This window comes from Xenopus tropicalis, chromosome 10, assembly GCF_000004195.4.
Source record: "Xenopus tropicalis strain Nigerian chromosome 10, UCB_Xtro_10.0, whole genome shotgun sequence".
Lineage (NCBI taxonomy): Eukaryota > Metazoa > Chordata > Amphibia > Anura > Pipidae > Xenopus > Xenopus tropicalis.
Window position 1 is genome coordinate 51,579,645 of NC_030686.2, and position 23,142 is coordinate 51,602,786.

A 23,142-nucleotide genomic window follows, 5' to 3' on the forward strand; every position below is an offset into this window, starting at 1 on the left:
ATTTAGCTCTCCTGTCATATTCAATAGAAGCCACAAGGTGGCGGCAGGCTCCATATTAAAGATATTTAGCTCTCCTGTCATATTCAATATCAGCCACAAGGTGGCGGCAGGCTCCATATTATAGATATTTAGCTCTCCTGTCATATTCAATATCAGCCACAAGGTGGCGGCAGGCTCCATATTATAGATATTTAGCTCTCCTGTCATATTCAATATCAGCCACAAGGTGGCGGCAGGCTCCATATTATAGATATTTAGCTCTCCTGTCATATTCAATATCAGCCACAAGGTGGCGGCAGGCTCCAAATTATAGATATTTAGTTCTGTCATATTCAATATCAGCCACAAGGTGGCAGCAGGCTCCATATTATAGATATTTAGCTCTCCTGTCATATTCAATATCAGCCACAAGGTGGCAGCAGGCTCCATATTAAAGATATTTAGCTCCTCTGTCATATTCAATATCAGCCACAAGGTGGCAACAGGCTCCATATTATAGATATATAGTTCTGTCATATTCATGTGCATTTGGCACAATCCCCCGGCCTCTGGCTGTGGCCCAATCACCTACCTTGGAGACACCATGGGGAGGCGCTATTGTTGAATAATGGGAACCAGACCAATTTCAGCAAAAGGACAGAATGTTCTTCCCAAAGTCACAGTCCCCTAGGTAAGTGTGAGCCAAACACAGTAACACCCATGTTCCCCCATAGCAACAGTCTATAGGGAGGGGGCTGGGCATTAGGGGCCCCCCAGTCACTTACCCTTCATGTCACTCGGAGGTGCCACTAACAGTCTATAGGGGGGGGGCTGGGCATTAGGGGCCCCCCAGTCACTTACCCTTCATGTCACTCGGAGGTGCCACTAACAGTCTATAGGGGGGGGCTGGGCATTAGGGGCCCCCCAGTCACTTACCCTTCATGTCACTCGGAGGTGCCACTAACAGTCTATAGGGAGGGGGCTGGGCATTAGGGGCCCCCCAGTCACTTACCCTTTATGTCACTCGGAGGTGCCACTAACAGTCTATGGGGAGGGGGCTGGGCATTAGGGGCCCCCCAGTCACTTACCCTTCATGTCACTCGGAGGTGCCACTAACAGTCTATAGGGGGGGGCTGGGCATTAGGGGCCCCCCAGTCACTTACCCTTTATGTCACTCGGAGGTGCCACTAACAGTCTATGGGGAGGGGGCTGGGCATTAGGGGCCCCCCAGTCACTTACCCTTCATGTCACTCGGAGGTGCCACTAACAGTCTATAGGGGGGGGCTGGGCATTAGGGGCCCCCCAGTCACTTACCCTTCATGTCACTCGGAGGTGCCACTAACAGTCTATAGGGGGGGGCTGGGCATTAGGGGCCCCCCAGTCACTTACCCTTCATGTCACTCGGAGGTGCCACTAACAGTCTATAGGGGGGGGCTGGGCATTTGGGGCCCCCCAGTCACTTACCCTTCATGTCACTCGGAGGTGCCACTAACAGTCTATAGGGGGGGGGCTGGGCATTAGGGGCCCCCCAGTCACTTACCCTTCATGTCACTCGGAGGTGCCACTAACAGTCTATAGGGGGGGGGCTGGGCATTAGGGGCCCCCCAGTCACTTACCCTTCATGTCACTCGGAGGTGCCACTAACAGTCTATGGGGAGGGGGCTGGGCATTAGGGGCCCCCCAGTCACTTACCCTTCATGTCACTCGAGGTGCCACTAACAGTCTATGGGGAGGGGGCTGGGCATTAGGGGCCCCCCAGTCACTTACCCTTCATGTCACTCGGAGGTGCCACTAACAGTCTATGGGGGGGGGGCTGGGCATTAGGGGCCCCCCAGTCACTTACCCTTCATGTCACTCGGAGGTGCCACTAACAATCTATGGGGGGGGGGCTGGGCATTAGGGGCCCCCCAGTCACTTACCCTTCATGTCACTCGGAGGTGCCACTAACAGTCTATAGGGAGGGGGCTGGGCATTAGGGGCCCCCCAGTCACTTACCCTTCATGTCACTCGGAGGTGCCACTAACAATCTATAGGGGGGGGCTGGGCATTAGGGGCCCCCCAGTCACTTAGCCTTCATGTCACTCGGAGGTGCCACTAACAGTCTATAGGGAGGGGGCTGGGCATTAGGGGCCCCCCAGTCACTTACCCTTCATGTCACTCGGAGGTGCCACTAACAATCTATAGGGGGGGGCTGGGCATTAGGGGCCCCCCAGTCACTTACCCTTCATGTCACTCTAATGGCAGCTCTTTGCATCTCCCAGAAAGTAATGAAGCAATGTTCCCATCGGCCAGCAGATGGCGCTCTAATGGCAGCTCTTGCTTCATTCCCAGGCTACCTGACTGTGAGCCCCACAGGAAGGTGGATCCCCAAACTGTAGGGCCTATAGATCCCTTCCAGGGTTGTACTTACCCCCCCGGTTACATATATATGTAGAGACCCATAGGGTTAAGCTCCCTATGGTGTTATCCCTTATCCTTTCAGATATATAGTGTCTTCCTCTCTGGCTGCTGTTGTCTCAGGCTTCACGGCACTGAGCCTGGAGGCACAAGGCCCCAGTAAAGAGTAACACCTAATCCTTAAGTCGGGGACAGGGCCCCGTGAACGAGGTAAAGCCAGCACCGTCAGTACCATTTATAGCACCCTCTAGGAGTGGTGAGAGCAGTCAGCTTATTTAGCAAGGGCAGTTAATAGCCCCATCCAGGAGATGTAAAATGGTTTAGCCTACCCCGGCTCTGTAGTCGTTCTTTAGGGAGCGGTTTATTAGACGCCAGGTACCAGTGTTAGGAGCTCTCCCCTGGGCCGCAGTCGGCCGGAACACTCCCTACTGAAAGGTCCATATCTCAGGTATCAGCTAATCCCCTGTGCATCCTCCAAGTGGGGTATTCTGTTCCTAAGTGTCACATCTGCACTCTCCATTGTGACATCCTATACTGCTGTATCTGTGAGTATAAACCCTGTTGCACTATCCCATATGTGCCTTGTCCAATAAAGTATTATCCAGTTATTCTGCAAGAGCTCCGGGCGCCCTATCACTTATTATATTGCACAACACCAGTGTGGGTTGTAGTTCAGCAACACCATCTAGCCCCTGACATAGCTCCCACTTAGCGGAGGCCCATCCTGGGAAAGGGGGTTGCATGTAACACGTGCTCTATTGTTCAACTAGCCTGGTATAATACCCCTATTAAGCCAGCCAAGTGTTACATATACAGTGGTGTGAAAAACTATTTGCCCCCTTCCTGATTTCTTATTCTTTTGCATGTTTGTCACACTTAAATGTTTCTGCTCATCAAAAACCGTTAACTATTAGTCAAAGATAACATAATTGAACACAAAATGCAGTTTTTAAATGAAGGTTTACGTTATTAAGGGAGAAAAAAAACTCCAAATCTACATGGCCCTGTGTGAAAAAGTGATTGCCCCCCTTGTTAAAAAATAACTTCACTGTGGTTTATCAATTTCAATTTTCAATTTCAATATCAATTTGTGTAGTCACCCCCAGGCCTGATTACTGCCACACCTGTTTCAATCAAGAAATCACTTAAATAGGAGCTACCTGACACAGAGAAGTAGCCCAAAAGCACCTCAAAAGCTAGACATCATGCCAAGATCCAAAGAAATTCAGGAACAAATGAGAACAAAAGTAATTGAGATCTATCAGTCTGGTAAAGGTTATAAAGCCATTTCTAAAGCTTTGGGACTCCAGCGAACCACAGTGAGAGCCATTATCCACAAATGGCAAAAACATGGAACAGTGGTGAACCTTCCCAGGAGTGGCCGGCCGACCAAAATTACCCCAAGAGCGCAGAGACAACTCATCCGAGAGGCCACAAAAGACCCCAGGACAACATCTAAAGAACTGCAGGCCTCACTTGCCTCAATTAAGGTCAGTGTTCACGACTCCACCATAAGAAAGAGACTGGGCAAAAACGGCCTGCATGGCAGATTTCCAAGGCGCAAACCACTTTTAAGCAAAAAGAACATTATGGCTCGTCTCAATTTTGCTAAAAAACATCTCAATGATTGCCAAGACTTTTGGGAAAATACCTTGTGGACCGACGAGACAAAAGTTGAACTTTTTGGAAGGTGCGTGTCCCGTTACATCTGGCGTAAAAGTAACACAGCATTTCAGAAAAAGAACATCATACCAACAGTAAAATATGGTGGTGGTAGTGTGATGGTCTGGGGTTGTTTTGCTGCTTCAGGACCTGGAAGGCTTGCTGTGATAGATGGAACCATGAATTCTACTGTCTACCAAAAAATCCTGAAGGAGAATGTCCGGCCATCTGTTCGTCAACTCAAGCTGAAGCGATCTTGGGTGCTGCAGCAGGACAATGACCCAAAACACACCAGCAAATCCACCTCTGAATGGCTGAAGAAAAACAAAATGAAGACTTTGGAGTGGCCTAGTCAAAGTCCTGACCTGAATCCTATTGAGATGTTGTGGCATGACCTTAAAAAGGCGGTTCATGCTAGAAAACCCTCAAATAAAGCTGAATTACAACAATTCTGCAAAGATGAGTGGGCCAAAATTCCTCCAGAGCGCTGTAAAAGACTCGTTGCAAGTTATCGCAAACGCTTGATTGCAGTTATTGCTGCTAAGGGTGGCCCAACCAGTTATTAGGTTCAGGGGGCAATTACTTTTTCACATAGGGCCATGTAGGTTTGGATTTTTTTTCTCCCTAAATAATAAAAACCCTCATTTAAAAACTGCATTTTGTGTTTACTTGTGTTATCTTTGACTAATAGTTACATGTGTTTGATGATCAGAAACATTTTGTGTGACAAACATGCAAAAGAATAAGAAATCAGGAAGGGGGCAAATAGTTTTTCACACCACTGTATATAAGATAAATCATGGGGGGGGGGGGCATGACCAATACGCTGTGTAGGAAGGTGCCACGCCCACTGGCTGTAGCCAATAGTAGGAAAGCAACAATAACACAGACCTAAGAAGGGAAATGTTTATTTACAAGCACAGAGACAGAAGGGCTCACCCTCCCATGAGAGAAATGGATGGTACCAGCCGGCCCAGATAAAGCAGCAGAACCGAGCTTTGCTTAGCTACAGGGGAAAGGGGGTCCCCACTCACTGCTCCCCAACGTGTAAATGTCAGCGCTCTCAGCCCCATTGTTGGCAGCATATGGTACTGCTCGGTGGCTACACAGTGTGGTTCTGGTAGATGTGGGCCAGTACAGCCAACTGCCCGGTGGCTACAGGACATACACACAGTGTGGTTCTGGTAGATGTGGGCCAGTACCTGCCGATACAGCCAACTGCCCGGTGGCTACAGGACATACACACAGTGTGGTTCTGGTAGATGTGGGCCAGTACCTGCCAATACAGCCAACTGCCCGGTGGCTACAGGACATACACACAGTGTGGTTCTGGTAGATGTGGGCCAGTACCTGCCAATACAGCCAACTGCCCGGTGGCTACAGGACATACACACAGTGTGGTTCTGGTAGATGTGGGCCAGTACCTGCCGATACAGCCGACTGCCCGGTGGCTACAGGACATACACACAGTGTGGTTCTGGTAGATGTGGGCCAGTACCTGCTGGTACAGCCAACTGCCCGGTGGCTACGGGACATACACACAGTGTGGTTCTGGTAGATGTGGGCCAGTACCTGCCGGTACAGCTGACTGCCCGGTGGTTGTTTAGTGTGTAAACCCTGCAGAGGGGAAGTGGCCAATGAGTAATTGCCCCTAGGGCAGAAACCATGTAAGGCTTATGGACATGTTGGTATAAACACCCCCCAGCCCCCCCATACTGCCATGCAGGGGACTGGGGCGCACCCATCAGGCTGGCGCTACAGCTATGGGGAAGGGGTTAAAGGTCCATTTGGGCTAAAGCTAATAACTGGCTCAGTTCCATGTAATGGGGCAGGTAGGTTCAGTATGGCTGCTCCGGCACAAAGGGCAGGGCTAACATGCGGTGCTGCCCATCCCACTCCCCTATAAACAGCACAGGAAGCAGCTGCGCCCCAACTGCTTAGGGCTCCTCCTGGTGGCAGGGTGAAATAATACTTCCAGGTGGGACGTGCCTTTCCAACATGGAGGTGGTGAGATGAAGGCAGCCCGTGGCGCTGCAGCCTACACTGCAATGCCCAGTATGTGGGTGGGAGCAATAAGGAGGAGCCACCGTAGCTGCAATGGGTTGCTGTGTGAGCCAGGAGGGTCTTGGATGCTGTGGGGGGGACCGGGATGGGCTGAGATGCTGTGGGGGGGGGGGGGGACTGACTGACTGAGATGCTGTGTGGGGGGGGGAGACGGGGCTGAGATGCTGTGTGGGGGGGACGACGGGCTGAGATGCTGTGGGGGGGGGGGGGCTGAGATGCTGTGGGGGGGACTGACTGAGATGCTGTGGGGGGGGGGGGAGACTGACTGAGATGCTGTGGGGGGGGGGGACTGACTGAGATGCTGTGGGGGGGGACGACGGGCTGAGATGCTGTGGGGGGGGGGACGGGCTGAGATGCTGTGGGGGGGGGGACGGGCTGAGATGCTGTGGGGGGGGGGCACGGGCTGAGATGCTGTGGGGGGGGACTGACTGAGATGCTGTGTGGGGGGGGGAAGACGGGCTGAGATGCTGTGGGGGCGGGGGGGGGGGGGGACGGCTGAGATGGTGGGGGGGGGGGGGACCGGCTGAGATGCTGTGGGGGGGGGGACCGGCTGAGATGCTGTGGGGGGGGGGGACCGGCTGAGATGCTGTGGGGGGGGGGGGACCGGCTGAGATGCTGTGGGGGGGGGGGGGACCGGCTGAGATGCTGTGGGGGGGGGGGGGGGGGACCGGCTGAGATGCTGTGGGGGGGGGGGGGACCGGCTGAGATGCTGTGGGGGGGGGGGGGACCGGCTGAGATGCTGTGGGGGGGGGGGACCGGCTGAGATGCTGTGGGGGGGCTGAGATGCTGTGGGGGGGGGGCTGAGATGCTGTGGGGGGGGCTGAGATGCTGTGGGGGGGGGGCGGGCTGAGATGCTGTGGGGGGGACCGGCTGAGATGCTGTGGGGGGGGGGACCGGCTGAGATGCTGTGGGGGGGGGGGGGACCGGCTGAGATGCTGTGGGGGGGGGGGACCGGCTGAGATGCTGTGGGGGGGGGGACCGGCTGAGATGCTGTGGGGGGGGGGGACCGGCTGAGATGCTGTGGGGGGGGGGGGGGGACCGGCTGAGATGCTGTGGGGGGGGGGGGACCGGCTGAGATGCTGTGGGGGGGGGGACCGGCTGAGATGCTGTGGGGGGGGGGACCGGCTGAGATGCTGTGGGGGGGGGACCGGCTGAGATGCTGTGGGGGGGGGGGACCGGCTGGGAATGTTCCATAAATAAGTGCCAATAAAGCAACAATAGTCTCTGCTTCTCTTTCTTATAGGCTTCTCTTCATGCAGTGACCGGGGCACCGGGGCATTTAGACATCTTCACTGGGGCATTTAGACATCTTCACTGGGGCATTTAGACATCTTCACTGGGGCATTTAGACATCACACGAGTCTTCTGTTCTCTGGAAGGTAAAGGGAAATGATTGCTATTTATATAGAGCCATCAGATTACGCAGCGCGTTACAGAATAGAGGGGACGAGACAACAAGGAAACATTTATAAAGCGCTTTCTCCCGTGGGACCCACAGCCCATAGTTTGCCTCGGATCAGTACATATCTATGTGTGCAGAGGGAACGTTATGTGGGTATAAATGCCAGACTAAACAGGTGGCTTTTCAGTTTAAACGAGTGCAGGGTTGGAGCTTGATCCCGATTGGCAGGGCATCCCGCAGGGGGGGGGCAGCAGGACAGCTCTGGATCCAAAGGGTTTCACTCTGGGGGTGGTCAGGTTATTGGATCCATTTGATCTAAGGTTGTGGGAGGTGTGACGTAGTTGCAACAAGTCCTTCAGGTATCCGGGCCCAGGCCATGTAGGGATATGAATGTTAGCATGCCAGTGAGTAAAGGATTGGGGTTACGTGGCAATGGCGGGGTTGGCTTGTTAGCAATCTGGCGGCAGCATTCTGTACGACTAACTTGTACATATAAACCATTCACACAGATGGTTTGCGGTTACATTGTACCTGAGGGATTGGCAGAGAGGGGCGGCACTTGGGGAGCGGGAGGAGAGGGGTAGGAGTCTGGCAGCGCTGTTCCTGAGGGATTGGCAGAGAGGGGCGGCACTTGGGGAGCGGGAGGAGAGGGGTAGGAGTCTGGCAGCGGTGTTCCTGAGGGGATTGGCAGAGAGGGGGGCACTTGGGGAGCGGGAGCGAGAGGGGCAGGAGTCAGGCAGCGCTTGTTCCTGAGGATTGGCAGAGAGGGGCGGCACTTGGGGGAGCGGGAGGAGAGGGGTGAGGAGTCTGGCAGCGCTGTTCCTGAGGGATTGGCAGAGAGGGGCGGCACTTGGGGAGCGGGAGGAGAGGGGGTAGGAGTCTGGCAGCGGTGTTCCTGAGGGCATTGGCAGAGAGGGGCGGCACTTGGGGAGCGGGAGGAGAGGGGTAGGAGTCTGGCAGCCGCTGTTCCTGAGGGATTGGCAGAGAGGGGCGGCACTTGGGGAACGGGAGGAGAGGGGTATGGGTCTGGCAGCGCTGTTCCTGAGGGATTGGCAGAGAGGGCGGGCACTTGGGAGCGGGAGGAGAGGGGTAGGAGTCTGGCAGCGCTGTTCCTTGAGGGATGGCAGAGAGGGGCGCACTTGGGGAGCGGGAGGAGAGGGGTATGGGTCTGGGCAGCGCTGTTCCTGAGGGCATTGGCAGGAGAGGGGCGGCACTTTGGGGAGCGGGAGGAGCAGGGGTAGGAGTCAGGCAGCGCTGTTCCTGAGGGATTGGCAGAGAGGGGCGGCACTTGGGGAGCCGGGAGGAGAGGCGGTAGGAGTCTGGCAGCGCTGTTCCTGAGGGATTGGCAGAGAGGGGCGGCACTGGGGAGCGGGAGGAGAGGGTAGGAGTCAGGCAGCGCTGTTCCTGAGGATTGGCAGAGAGGGGCGGCACTTGGGGAGCGGGAGGAGAGGGGTAGGAGTCTGGCAGCGCTGTTCCTGAGGGCATTGCAGAGAGGGGCGGCACTTGGGGGAGCGGGAGGAGAGGGGTAGGAGTCTGGCAGCGCTGTTCCTGAGGGATTGGCAGGAGAGGGGCGGCACTTGGGGGAGCGGGAGGAGAGGGGTAGGAGGTCTGGCAGCGCTGTTCCTGAGGGATTGGCAGAGAGGGCGGCACTTGGGAGCGGGAGGAGAGGGGTTAGGAGTCTGCAGCGCTGTTCCTGAGGGATTGGCAGAGAGGGGCGGCACTTGGGGAGCGGCGAGGAGAGGGGTATGGTTCTGGCAGCGCTGTTCCTGAGGATTGGCAGAGAGGGGCGGCACTGGGGAGCGGGAGGAGAGGGGGTAGGAGTCAGGCAGCGCTGTTCCTGAGGGATTGGCAGAGAGGGGTGGCACTTGGGGAGCGGGAGGAGAGGGGCAGGAGTCAGGCAGCGCTGTTCCTGAGGGATTGGCAGAGAGGGGCGGCACTTGGGGAGCGGGGAGGGACAGGGGCAGGAGTCAGGCAGCGCTGTTCCTGAGGGATTGTCAAGAGAGGGGCGGCACTTGGGGAGCGGGAGGAGAGGGGCGGCACTTGGGAGCGGGAGGAGAGGGTAGGAGTCAGGCAGCGCTGTTCCTGAGGGATTGGCAGAGAGGGGCGGCACTTGGGGGAGCGGGAGGAGAGGGGCAGGAGTCAGGCAGCACTGTTCCTGAGGGATTGGCAGAGAGGGGCGGCACTTGGGGGAGCGGGAGGAGAGGGGTAGGAGTCAGGCAGCGCTGTTCCTGAGGGATTGGCAGAGAGGGGCGGCACTGGGGAGCGGGAGGAGAGGGGCAGGAGTCAGGCAGCACTGTTCCTGAGGGATTGGCAGAGAGGGGCGGCACTTGGGGAGCGGGAGGAGAGGGGCAGGAGTCAGGCAGCGCTGTCCTGAGGGATTGGCAGAGAGGGGCGGCACTTGGGGAGCGGGAGGAGAGGGGTAGGAGTCTGGCAGCGGTGTTCCTGAGGGATTGGCAGAGAGGGGCGGCACTTGGGGAGCGGGAAGGAGAGGGGTAGGAGTCTGGCAGCGCTGTTCCTGAGGGATTGGCAGAGAGGGGCGGCACTTGGGGAACGGGAGGAGAGGGGTATGGGTCTGGCAGCGCTGTTCCTGAGGGATTGGCAGAGAGGGGCGGCACTTGGGGAGCGGGAGGAGAGGGGTAGGAGTCTGGCAGCGCTGTTCCTGAGGGATTGGCAGAGAGGGGCGGCACTTGGGGAGCGGGAGGAGAGGGGTATGGGTCTGGCAGCGCTGTTCCTGAGGATTGGCAGAGAGGGGCGGCACTTGGGGAGCGGGAGGAGAGGGGTAGGAGTCAGGCAGCGCTGTTCCTGAGGGATTGGCAGAGAGGGGCGGCACTTGGGGAGCGGGAGGAGAGGGGTAGGAGTCTGGCAGCGCTGTTCCTGAGGGATTGGCAGAGAGGGGTGGCACTTGGGGAGCGGGAGGAGAGGGGCAGGAGTCAGGCAGCGCTGTTCCTGAGGGATTGGCAGAGAGGGGCGGCACTTGGGGAGCGGGAGGAGAGGGGTAGGAGTCAGGCAGCGCTGTTCCTGAGGGATTGGCAGAGAGGGGCGGCACTTGGGGAGCGGGAGGAGAGGGGCAGGAGTCTGGCAGCGCTGTTCCTGAGGGATTGGCAGAGAGGGGTGGCACTTGGGGAGCGGGAGGAGAGGGGCAGGAGTCAGGCAGCGCTGTTCCTGAGGGATTTGGCAGAGAGGGGCGGCACTTGGGGAGCGGGAGGAGAGGGCAGGAGTCAGGCAGCGCTGTTCTGAGGGATTGCCAGAGAGGGCGGCACTTGGGAGCGGGAGGAGAGGGGCAGGAGTCTGGCAGCGCTGTTCCTGAGGGATTGGCAGAGAGGGGCGGCACTTGGGGAGGCGGGAGGAGAGGGGCAGGAGTCTGGCAGCGCTGTTCCTGAGGGATTGGCAGAGAGGGGCGGCACTTGGGGAGCGGGAGGAGAGGGGTAGGAGTCTGGCAGCGCTGTTCCTGAGGGATTGGCAGAGAGGGCGGCACTTGGGGAGCGGGAGGAGAGGGGTAGGAGTCTGGCAGCGCTGTTCCTGAGGGATTGGCAGAGAGGGGCGGCACTTGGGGAGCGGGAGGAGAGGGGTAGGAGTCTGGGCAGCGCTGTTCCTGAGGGATTGGCAGAGAGGGGCGGCACTTGGGGAGCGGGAGGAGAGGGGTAGGAGTCTGGCAGCGCTGTTCCTGAGGGATTGGCAGAGAGGGGCGGCACTTGGGGAACGGGAGGAGAGGGGTATGGGTCTGGCAGCGCTGTTCCTGAGGGATTGGCAGAGAGGGGCGGCACTTGGGGAGCGGGAGGAGAGGGGTAGGAGTCTGGCAGCGCTGTTCCTGAGGGATTGGCAGAGAGGGGCGGCACTTGGGGAGCGGGAGGAGAGGGGTATGGGTCTGGCAGCGCTGTTCCTGAGGGATTGGCAGAGAGGGGCGGCACTTGGGGAGCGGGAGGAGAGGGGTAGGAGTCAGGCAGCGCTGTTCCTGAGGGATTGGCAGAGAGGGGCGGCACTTGGGGAGCGGGAGGAGAGGGGCAGGAGTCAGGCAGCGCTGTTCCTGAGGGATTGGCAGAGAGGGGCGGCACTTGGGGAGCGGGAGGAGAGGGGTAGGAGTCTGGCAGCGCTGTTCCTGAGGGATTGGCAGAGAGGGGCGGCACTTGGGGAGCGGGAGGAGAGGGGTAGGAGTCTGGCAGCGCTGTTCCTGAGGGATTGGCAGAGAGGGGCGGCACTTGGGGAACGGGAGGAGAGGGGTATGGGTCTGGCAGCGCTGTTCCTGAGGGATTGGCAGAGAGGGGCGGCACTTGGGGAGCGGGAGGAGAGGGGTAGGAGTCTGGCAGCGCTGTTCCTGAGGGATTGGCAGAGAGGGGCGGCACTTGGGGAGCGGGAGGAGAGGGGTATGGGTCTGGCAGCGCTGTTCCTGAGGGATTGGCAGAGAGGGGCGGCACTTGGGGAGCGGGAGGAGAGGGGTAGGAGTCAGGCAGCGCTGTTCCTGAGGGATTGGCAGAGAGGGGCGGCACTTGGGGAGCGGGAGGAGAGGGGCAGGAGTCAGGCAGCGCTGTTCCTGAGGGATTGGCAGAGAGGGGCGGCACTTGGGGAGCGGGAGGAGAGGGGTAGGAGTCTGGCAGCGCTGTTCCTGAGGGATTGGCAGAGAGGGGCGGCACTTGGGGAGCGGGAGGAGAGGGGCAGGAGTCAGGCAGCGCTGTTCCTGAGGGATTGGCAGAGAGGGGCGGCACTTGGGGAGCGGGAGGAGAGGGGTAGGAGTCTGGCAGCGCTGTTCCTGAGGGATTGTCAGAGAGGGGCGGCACTTGGGGAGCGGGGAGGAGAGGGGTAGGAGTCTGGCAGCGCTGTTCCTGAGGGGATTGTCAGAGAGGGGCGGCACTTGGGGAGCGGGAGGAGAGGGGTAGGAGTCTGGCAGCGCTGTTCCTGAGGGATTGGCAGAGAGGGGCGGCACTTGGGGAACGGGAGGAGAGGGTAGGAGTCTGGCAGCGCTGTTCCTGAGGGATTGGCAGAGAGGGGCGGCACTTGGGGAGCGGGAGGAGAGGGGTATGGGTCTGGCAGCGCTGTTCCTGAGGGATTGGCAGAGAGGGGCGGCACTTGGGGAGCGGGAGGAGAGGGGTAGGAGTCTGGCAGCGCTGTTCCTGAGGGATTGGCAGAGAGGGGCGGCACTTGGGGAGCGGAGGAGAGGGGTAGGAGTCTGGCAGCGCTGTTCCTGAGGGATTGGCAGAGAGGGGCGGCACTTGGGGAGCGGGAGGAGAGGGGTATGGGTCTGGCAGCGCTGTTCCTGAGGGATTGGCAGAGAGGGGCGGCACTTGGGGAGCGGGAGGAGAGGGGTAGGAGTCTGGCAGCGCTTGTTCCTGAGGGATTGGCAGAGAGGGGCGGCACTTGGGGAGCGGGAGGAGAGGGGTATGGGTCTGGCAGCGCTGTTCCTGAGGGATTGCAGAGAGGGCGGCATTTGGGGAGCGGGAGGAGAGGGGTAGGAGTCTGGCAGCGCTGTTCCTGAGGGATTGGCAGAGAGGGGCGGCACTTGGGGAGCGGGAGGAGAGGGGTATGGGTCTGGCAGCGCTGTTCCTGAGGGATTGGCAGAGAGGGCGGCACTTGGGGAGCGGGAGGAGAGGGGTAGGAGTCTGGCAGCGCTGTTCCTGAGGGATTGGCAGAGAGGGGCGGCACTTGGGGAGCGGGAGGAGAGGGGTAGGAGTCTGGCAGCGCTGTTCCTGAGGGATTGGCAGAGAGGGGCGGCACTTGGGGAGCGGGAGGAGAGGGGTAGGAGTCTGGCAGCGCTGTTCCTGAGGGATTGGCAGAGAGGGGCGGCACTTGGGGAGCGGGAGGAGAGGGGTAGGAGTCTGGCAGCGCTGTTCCTGAAGGATTGGCAGAGAGGGGCGGCACTTGGGGAGCGGGAGGAGAGGGGTAGGAGTCTGGCAGCGCTGTTCCTGAGGGATTGGCAGAGAGGGGCGGCACTTGGGGAGCGGGAGGAGAGGGGTAGGAGTCTGGCAGCGCTGTTCCTGAAGGATTGGCAGAGAGGGGCGGCACTTGGGGAGCGGGAGGAGAGGGGTAGGAGTCTGGCAGCGCTGTTCCTGAGGGATTGGCAGAGAGGGGCGGCACTTGGGGAGCGGGAGGAGAGGGGTAGGAGTCTGGCAGCGCTGTTCCTGAGGGATTGGCAGAGAGGGGCGGCACTTGGGGAGCGGGAGGAGAGGGGTATGGGTCTGGCAGCGCTGTTCCTGAGGGATTGGCAGAGAGGGGCGGCACTTGGGGAGCGGGAGGAGAGGGGTAGGAGTCTGGCAGCGCTGTTCCTGAGGGATTGGCAGAGAGGGGCGGCACTTGGGGAGCGGGAGGAGAGGGGTATGGGTCTGGCAGCGCTGTTCCTGAGGGATTGGCAGAGAGGGGCGGCATTTGGGGAGCGGGAGGAGAGGGGTAGGAGTCTGGCAGCGCTGTTCCTGAGGGATTGGCAGAGAGGGGCGGCACTTGGGGAGCGGGAGGAGAGGGGTATGGGTCTGGCAGCGCTGTTCCTGAGGGATTGGCAGAGAGGGGCGGCACTTGGGGAGCGGGAGGAGAGGGGTAGGAGTCTGGCAGCGCTGTTCCTGAGGGATTGGCAGAGAGGGGCGGCACTTGGGGAGCGGGAGGAGAGGGGTAGGAGTCTGGCAGCGCTGTTCCTGAGGGATTGGCAGAGAGGGGCGGCACTTGGGGAGCGGGAGGAGAGGGGTAGGAGTCTGGCAGCGCTGTTCCTGAGGGATTGGCAGAGAGGGGCGGCACTTGGGGAGCGGGAGGAGAGGGGTAGGAGTCTGGCAGCGCTGTCCTGAAGGATTGGCAGAGAGGGGCGGCACTTGGGGAGCGGGGAGGAGAGGGGTAGGAGTCTGGCAGCGCTGTTCCTGAGGGATTGGCAGAGAGGGCGGCACTTGGGGAGCGGAGGAGAGGGGTAGGAGTCTGGCAGCGCTGTTCCTGAAGGATTGGCAGAGAGGGGCGGCACTTGGGGAGCGGGGAGGAGAGGGGGTAGGAGTCTGGCAGCGCTGTTCCTGAGGGATTGGCAGAGAGGGGCGGCACTTGGGGAGCGGGAGGAGAGGGGTAGGAGTCTGGCAGCGCTGTTCCTGAGGGATTGGCAGAGAGGGGCGGCACAGACAGGGGAAGCCCACAGAGTTGCAGTAGTCTAAGCGGGACATGACGAGGGCGTGGATGAGAGTTATAGTCTCATGAGTGAGGGAAGGGCGAATGGGCACAATGTTTCTGGGGTGGAACCAACAGGATTAAGAGAGTGTTTGGATGTGGGGATGAAAGAGAGAGACTCCCAGACTGTGAGCTTGTGGGACTGGGGTTACATTAATATGTCGGGCAGGGCGCGGGGCTGGGGTTACATTAATATGTCGGGCAGGGCGCGGGGCTGGGGTTACATTAATATGTCGGGCAGGGCGCGGGGCTGGGGTTACAGTCATATGTCGGGCAGGGCGCGGGGCTGGGGTTACAGTCATATGTCGGGCAGGGCGCGGGGCTGGGGTTACAGTCATATGTCGGGCAGGGCGCGGGGCTGGGGTTACAGTAATATGTCGGGCAGGGCGCGGGGCTGGGGTTACAGTAATATGTCGGGCAGGGCGCGGGGCTGGGGTTACAGTCATATGTCGGGCAGGGCGCGGGGCTGGGGTTACAGTAATATGTCGGGCAGGGCGCGGGGTGGGGTTACAGTCATATGTCGGGCAGGGCGCGGGGCTGGGGTTACAGTAATATGTCGGGCAGGGCGCTGGGCTGGGGTTACAGTCATATGTCGGGGCCAGGGCGCGGGGCTGGGGTTACAGTAATATGTCGGGCAGGGCGCGGGGCTGGGTTACAGTAATATGTCGGGCAGGGCGCGGGGCTGGGGTTACAGTCATATGTCGGGCAGGGCGCGGGGCTGGGGTTACAGTCATATGTCGGGGCAGGGCGCGGGACTGGGGTTACAGTCATATGTCGGGCAGGGCGCGGGACTGGGGTTACAGTCATATGTCGGGCAGGGCGCGGGGCTGGGGTTACAGTCATATGTCGGGCAGGGCGCGGGGCTGGGGTTACAGTCATATGTCGGGCAGGGCGCGGGGCTGGGGTTACATTAATATGTCGGGCAGGGCGCGGGGCTGGGGTTACAGTCATATGTCGGGCAGGGCGCGGGGCTGGGGTTACAGTCATATGTCGGCAGGGCGCGGGACTGGGGTTACAGCATATGTCGGCAGGGCGCGGGGCTGGGGTTACATTAATATGTCGGGCAGGGCGCGGGGCTGGGGTTACAGTCATATGTCGGGCAGGGCGCGGGGCTGGGGTTACAGTCATATGTCGGGCAGGGCGCGGGGCTGGGGTTACATTAATATGTCGGGCAGGGCGCGGGGCTGGGGTTACATTAATATGTCGGGCAGGGCGCGGGGCTGGGGTTACAGTAATATGTCGGGGCAGGGCGCGGGGCTGGGGTTACATTAATATGTCGGGCAGGGCGCGGGGCTGGGGTTACAGTAATATGTCGGGCAGGGCGCGGGGCTGGGGTTACAGTAATATGTCGGGCAGGGCGCGGGGCTGGGGTTACAGTAATATGTCGGGCAGGGCGCGGTGGCTGGGGTTACAGTAATATGTCGGGCAGGGCGCGGGGCTGGGGTTACAGTAATATGTCGGGGCAGGCGCGGGGCTGGGGTTACATTAATATGTCGGGCAGGGCGCGGGCTGGGGTTACAGTCATATGTCGGGCAGGGCGCGGGGCTGGGGTTACAGTCATATGTCGGGCAGGGCGCGGGGCTGGGGTTACAGTAATATGTCGGGCAGGGCGCGGGGCTGGGGTTACAGTAATATGTCGGGCAGGGCGCGGGGCTGGGGTTACAGTAATATGTCGGGCAGGGCGCGGGGCTGGGGTTACAGTCATATGTCGGGCAGGGCGCGGGGCTGGGGTTACAGTCATATGTCGGGCAGGGCGCGGGGCTGGGGTTACAGTCATATGTCGGGCAGGGCGCGGGGCTGGGGTTACAGTCATATGTCGGGCAGGGCGCGGGGCTGGGGGGGAAGGTGAGCAGCAGAAATAACCCCCGCTGGTCAGGAAATGCCCCGGGGCAGCAGCATACTGTGGTGGCTAAAGGGCCATTGCCTGGATCACATGATGCCGTGGGGTAAATAAGCTGAATGGATGGGCCGGGGGGTGATGGAACCAAGGCCGGTGCCACCCGAGGCGGATTCTGCGGATCAGGCTGAGAGTCATTGCTTGGGCCCAGTGCAGACACACTAAGTAGAACTGACATAGGCTGTGAGTGTCAGCTCTTGGGCCAAAGCAATGCGTCCTACAACAGGCATCGTATCGGGGCTTATTGTCAGCTTGCGCTTACCCTCAGGGGGGGGGCATGGTGTCAGGCTGATTACCCCCGGGGGGGGCATGGTGTCAGGCTGATTACCCCCGGGGGGGGGCATGGTGTCAGGCTGATTACCCCCAGGGGGGGGGGCATGGTGTCAGGCTGATTACCCCCAGGGGGGGCATGGTGTCAGGCTGATTACCCCCAGGGGGGGGCATGGTGTCAGGCTGATTACCCTCGGGGGGGGGCATGGTGTCAGGCTGATTACCCCGGGGGGGCATGGTGTCAGGCTGATTACCCCCGGGGGGGGCATGGTGTCAGGCTGATTACCCCCGGGGGGGCATGGTGTCAGGCTGATTACCCCCGGGGGGGGGGCATGGTGTCAGGCTGATTACCCCCGGGGGGGGGCATGGTGTCAGGCTGATTACCCCCGGGGGGGGCATGGTGTCAGGCTGATTACCCCCGGGGGGGCATGGTGTCAGGCTGATTACCCCCGGGGGGGGGCATGGTGTCAGGCTGATTACCCCCAGGGGGGCATGGTGTCAGGCTGATTACCCTCAGGGGGGGCATGGTGTCAGGCTGATTACCCTCAGGGGGGGGGCATGGTGTCAGGCTGATTACCCCCGGGGGGGCATGGTGTCAGGCTGATTACCCTCGGGGGGGGGCATGGTGTCAGGCTGATTACCCCCGGGGGGGGGGCATGGTGTCAGGCTGATTACCCCCGGGGGGGGGCATGGTGTCAGGCTGATTACCCCCAGGGGGGGCATGGTGTCAGGCTGATTACCCTCAGGGGGGGGCATGGTGTCAGGCTGATTACCCCCGGGGGGGGGCATGGTGTCAGGCTGATTACCCTCAGGGGGGGGGCATGGTGTCAGGCTGATTACCCCCGGGGGGGGCATGGTGTCAGGCTGATTACCCTCAGGGGGGGGGCATGGTGTCAGGCTGATTACCCCCGGGGGGGGCATGGTGTCAGGCTGATTACCCCCAGGGGGGGGGGCATGGTGTCAGGCTGATTACCCCCGGGGGGGGCATGGTGTCAGGCTGATTACCCCCAGGGGGGGCATTGCGGGGGATGAGCCAAGGCAAACACAGGGGCACATTCCAGCGCTACATAAACACTGGGGATGAGCAGGAAGAGCAGCACTAAGGGGCGGGGCTAGGGAGAATGAATTGGGATTGTGGGAAGTGGGAGGGGTTCCTTCCTGGATCAGAACCGACAGGCAGACAAGAACTTACAAGGAAATCTCTGAACAATGAGAAGCCCCCATAGCCAAGAGTGACTCACTCCTCTCCCTAATGGCTTTACCAGGAGGGGGCCCAGCAGAGCAAGAATGCCCCCCCAGCAGGGCAAGAATGCCCCCCCAGCAGCGCAAGAACCCAGAATCCTCCATCTGGAAATGACTCCCAAACACAGGTTTATAGTGAGAAGGGGGTTGGCAGGTCATACTCACCGGGGTGTCGCCTCACTGCCATCTGCAAATAAACATACAATTAATGAGCTTTACTCACTGCTAGTTATACCCCCACCCCAGGGTACAAGGGCCCCCGCTAGTTATACCCCCACCCCAGGGTACAAGGGCCCCCGCTAGTTATACCCCCACCCCAGGGTACAAGGGCTCCTGCTAGTTATACCCCCACCCCAGGGTACAAGGGCTCCTGCTAGTTATACCCCCACCCCAGGGTACAAGGGCCCCCGCTAGTTATACCCCCACCCCAGGGTACAAGGGCCCCCGCTAGTTATACCCCCCACCCCAGGGTACAAGGGCCCCCGCTAGTTATACCCCCCACCCCAGGGTACAAGGGCCCCCGCTAGTTATACCCCCCCACCCCAGGGTACAAGGGCCCCCGCTAGTTATACCCCCCACCCCAGGGTACAAGGGCCCCCGCTAGTTATACCCCCCCACCCCAGGGTACAAGGGCCCCCGCTAGTTATACCCCACCCCAGGGGTACAAGGGCTCCCGCTAGTTATACCCCCCCACCCCAGGGTACAAGGGCTCCTGCTAGTTATACCCCCACCCTAGGGTACAAGGGCTCCTGCTAGTTATACCCCCACCCCAGGGTACAAGGGCCCCCGCTAGTTATACCCCCACCCTAGGGTACAAGGGCTCCTGCTAGTTATACCCCCACTCCAGGGTACAAGGGCTCCTGCTAGTTGTACCCCCACCCTAGGGTACAAGGGCCCCTGCTAGTACAGAGAGGGTGCCCAGCCCACCAGCTCCATTCACATTTCCCTTCCACCCAATGGGAATTTGGGAGAACAGGAATTGGATAAACAGAGAGAAATAGTGCAGTGGTTTTACTTCCCCTTTAGTGCAGCTGTACAGCCCAATGGTGGCTATCAGGGCAGGAATCTGTTGCTTATTGTGTTGGTTCCCTGGCTATCAGGCCTGGCATCTCCCACCATGAAATCCAGGCCTGTTTAGTTGGGTCGCGCTGCCCTTATCTGCGCCAAACACTCTTCCTGTTCATCCATCAGGAAATGCACACAGGCCTCTCCAACAACAAGTGCACAAAGCTTCCCGAAATAACACGGGACTCGCAGAGTAGCCGAAATAAGCCCTGGCCTTTACACGGGACTCGCAGAGTAGCCGAAATAAGCCCTGGCCTTTACACGGGACTCGCAGAGTAGCCGAAATAAGCCCTGGCCTTTACACGGGACTCGCAGAGTAGCCGAAATAAGCCCTGGCCTTTACACGGGACTCGCAGAGTAGCCGAAATAAGCCCTGGCCTTTACACGGGACTCGCAGAGTAGCCGAAATAAGCCCTGGCCTTTACACGGGACTCGCAGAGTAGCCGAAATAAGCCCTGGCCTTTACACGGGACTCGCAGAGTAGCCGAAATAAGCCCTGGCCTTTACATGGGACTCGCAGAGTAGCCGAAATAAGCCCTGGCCTTTACACGGGACTCGCAGAGTAGCCGAAATAAGCCCTGGCCTTTACACGGGACTCGCAGAGTAGCCGAAATAAGCCCTGGCCTTTACACGGGACACGCAGAGTAGCCGAAATAAGCCCTGGCCTTTACACGGGACTCGCAGAGTAGCCAAAATAAGCCCTGGCCTTTACACGGGACTTCGCAGAGTAGCCGAAATAAGCCCTGGCCTTTACACGGGACTCGCAGAGTAGCCGAAATAAGCCCTGGCCTTTACACGGGACTCGCAGAGTAGCCGAAATAAGCCCTGGCCTTTACACGGGACTCGCAGAGTAGCCGAAATAAGCCCTGGCCTTTACACGGGACTCGCAGAGTAGCAGCCTTGTGCCCTGTATATTTGCCCCCCCCAGCAGGGACATGCAGAGTAGCAGCCTTGTGCCCTGTATATTTGCCCCCCCCCAGCAGGGACACACAGAGTAGCAGCCTTGTGCCCTGTATATTTGCCCCCCCCCCCAGCAGGGACACACAGAAGTAGCAGCCTTGTGCCCTGTATATTTGCCCCCCCCCAGCAGGGACACACAGAGTAGCAGCCTTGTGCCCTGTATATTTGCCCCCCCAGCAGGGACACACAGAGTAGCAGCCTTGTGCCCTGTATATTTGCCCCCCCAGCAGGGACATGCAGAGTAGCAGCCTTGTGCCCTGTATATTTGCCCCCCCAGCAGGGACACACAGAGTAGCAGCCTTGTGCCCTGTATATTTGCCCCCCCCAGCAGGGACACACAGAGTAGCAGCCTTGTGCCCTGTATATTTGCCCCCCCCAGCAGGGACACACAGAGTAGCAGCCTTGTGCCCTGTATATTTGCCCCCCCCAGCAGGGACACACAGAGTAGCAGCCTTGTGCCCTGTATATTTGCCCCCCCAAGCAGGGACATGCAGAGTAGCAGCCTTGTGCCCTGTATATTTGCCCCCCCCCCCCAGCAGGGACACACAGAGTAGCAGCCTTGTGCCCTGTATATTTGCCCCCCAGCAGGGACACACAGAGTAGCAGCCTTGTGCCCTGTATATTTGCCCCCCCCAGCAGGGACACACAGAGTAGCAGCCTTGTGCCCTGTATATTTGCCCCCCCCAGCAGGGACATGCAGAGTAGCAGCCTTGTGCCCTGTATATTTGCCCCCCCCCCAGCAGGGACACACAGAGTAGCAGCCTTGTGCCCTGTATATTTGCCCCCCCAGCAGGGACACACAGAGTAGCAGCCTTGTGCCCTGTATATTTGCCCCCCCCAGCAGGGACACACAGAGTAGCAGCCTTGTGCCCTGTATATTTGCCCCCCCAGCAGGGACACACAGAGTAGCAGCCTTGTGCCCTGTATATTTGCCCCCCCAGCAGGGACACACAGAGTAGCAGCCTTGTGCCCTGTATATTTGCCCCCCCCAGCAGGGACACACAGAGTAGCAGCCTTGTGCCCTGTATATTTGCCCCCCCAGCAGGGACATGCAGAGTAGCAGCCTTGTGCCCTGTATATTTGCCCCCCCCAGCAGGGACACACAGAGTAGCAGCCTTGTGCCCTGTATATTTGCCCCCCCCAGCAGGGACACACAGAGTAGCAGCCTTGTGCCCTGTATATTTGCCCCCCCCAGCAGGGACACACAGAGTAGCAGCCTTGTGCCCTGTATATTTGCCCCCCCCAGCAGGGACACACAGAGTAGCAGCCTTGTGCCCTGTATATTTGCCCCCCCCAGCAGGGACACACAGAGTAGCAGCCTTGTGCCCTGTATATTTGCCCCCCCCAGCAGGGACACACAGAGTAGCAGCCTTGTGCCCTGTATATTTGCCCCCCCCCAGCAGGGACATGCAGAGTAGCAGCCTTGTGCCCTGTATATTTGCCCCCCCCCAGCAGGGACACACAGAGTAGCAGCCTTGTGCCCTGTATATTTGCCCCCCCAGCAGGGACACACAGAGTAGCAGCCTTGTGCCCTGTATATTTGCCCCCCCCAGCAGGGACACACAGAGTAGCAGCCTTGTGCCCTGTATATTTGCCCCCCCCCCCCCAGCAGGGACACACAGAGTAGCAGCCTTGTGCCCTGTATATTTGCCCCCCCAGCAGGGACACACAGAGTAGCAGCCTTGTGCCCTGTATATTTGCCCCCCCCAGCAGGGACACACAGAGTAGCAGCCTTGTGCCCTGTATATTTGCCCCCCCAGCAGGGACATGCAGAGTAGCAGCCTTGTGCCCTGTATATTTGCCCCCCCCAGCAGGGACACACAGAGTAGCAGCCTTGTGCCCTGTATATTTGCCCCCCCCCCCCAGCAGGGACATGCAGAGTAGCAGCTTTGGGCAGTGAATGTAACACTTTGGGGGGGCCACAAACCCTCCCTATGAATATAAGAATAATAATGCTTCTATGAGCCAAACAACAGAAATGTTAAAAAAAACGCAGATTCCAGGCAGAATGAAACAAAGGCCGAAGGGAGGGATCCCCTGACTGCACAGAGCCCTTCCCTACAGACTATAGTAGGACCCCCCCCCCTTAATTACCCTGTGCTTTGGCTACTGCCCAAGGGCCGGGCCGTGTGGGCGAGGGCCTCACAGAAACATCCTGGGCACAATTAATATACACATAGTTCCTTTACTAGTTCCACCTATAGGGACCAACTCTTCCACTGAATTATGAATGGATCTCTAGAGCAGGTATAAAGGGGTTGTTAGATGAAGTCGGCCATGTTGGATTCCACTGAAGCTTTTATGGGACATCCTTGCTGTGTAGTTGGTCCTGCTCACTGGGCGGGGCTTATTGCAGGGGAAATAAACACAGCTTTTACTATTTGCCTTGTTACTCTGTACTGTTCTGCCTGGCCGGTACCACATCATTCCATATATAATGGGAGGCAAGGGGCAGAAAAGTGCTGGGAGGCTGTGGGACTAGGAGGTTGTGGGGCAGGGAGGCTGGGGGGCAAGGGGGCTGTGGGACTGGGAGGCTGGGGGGCAAGGGGGCTGTGGGACTGGGAGGCTGGGGGGCAAGGGGGCTGTGGGACTGGGAGGCTGGGGGGCAAGGGGGCTGTGGGACTGGGAGGCTGGGGGGCTGTGGGGCAGGTTACAGTGTGGGTCGGTTACCGTGGCCCTGGGATGGCCGAGAGCAGGTTCCAGGTGGCCCACAGACAAGTTACCCAGTGGCCCACAGACAAGTTACCCAGTGGCCCACAGACAAGTTACCCAGTGGCCCACAGACAAGTTACCCAGTGGCCCACAGACAAGTTACCCAGTGGCCCACAGACAAGTTACCCAGTGGCCCACAGACAAGTTACCCAGTGGCCCACAGACAAGTTACCCAGTGGCCCACAGACAAGTTACCCAGTGGCCCACAGACAAAGTTACCCAGTGGCCCACAGACAAAGTTACCCAGTGGCCCACAGACAAAGTTACCCAGTGGCCCACAGACAAGTTACCCAGTGGCCCACAGACAAGTTACCCAGTGGCCCACAGACAAGTTACCCAGTGGCCACAGACAAGTTACCCAGTGGCCCCA

General features: G+C 59.5%; 1 protein-coding gene and 1 long non-coding RNA gene across 4 annotated transcripts in view; both read right to left on the reverse strand.

Moving 5' to 3' along the window:
• Positions 1 to 4,930: 4,930 nt before the first annotated feature.
• On the reverse strand, positions 4,931 to 6,204 carry LOC116408040. Its single transcript, XR_004220687.1, has 2 exons — positions 5,611 to 6,204; positions 4,931 to 5,462 (listed from the first exon to the last, which is right to left on the reverse strand). It is a non-coding gene; the product is annotated as an uncharacterized LOC116408040 (long non-coding RNA).
• A 1,043-nt stretch (positions 6,205 to 7,247) lies between these two features.
• Positions 7,248 to 23,142, reverse strand: part of pecam1 (platelet and endothelial cell adhesion molecule 1) — a 43,870-nt gene continuing 27,975 nt past the window's right edge. For all 3 annotated transcript variants that reach the window (XM_031894561.1, XM_031894559.1, XM_031894560.1), the window contains 2 exons: positions 18,201 to 18,222; positions 7,248 to 7,474 (listed from right to left, as the gene is read on the reverse strand). In XM_031894561.1, the coding sequence (XP_031750421.1) occupies positions 7,426 to 7,474; positions 18,201 to 18,222 (71 nt within the window). In that variant the 3' untranslated portion in view covers positions 7,248 to 7,425. The remainder of the gene's footprint in view (positions 7,475 to 18,200; positions 18,223 to 23,142) is intronic.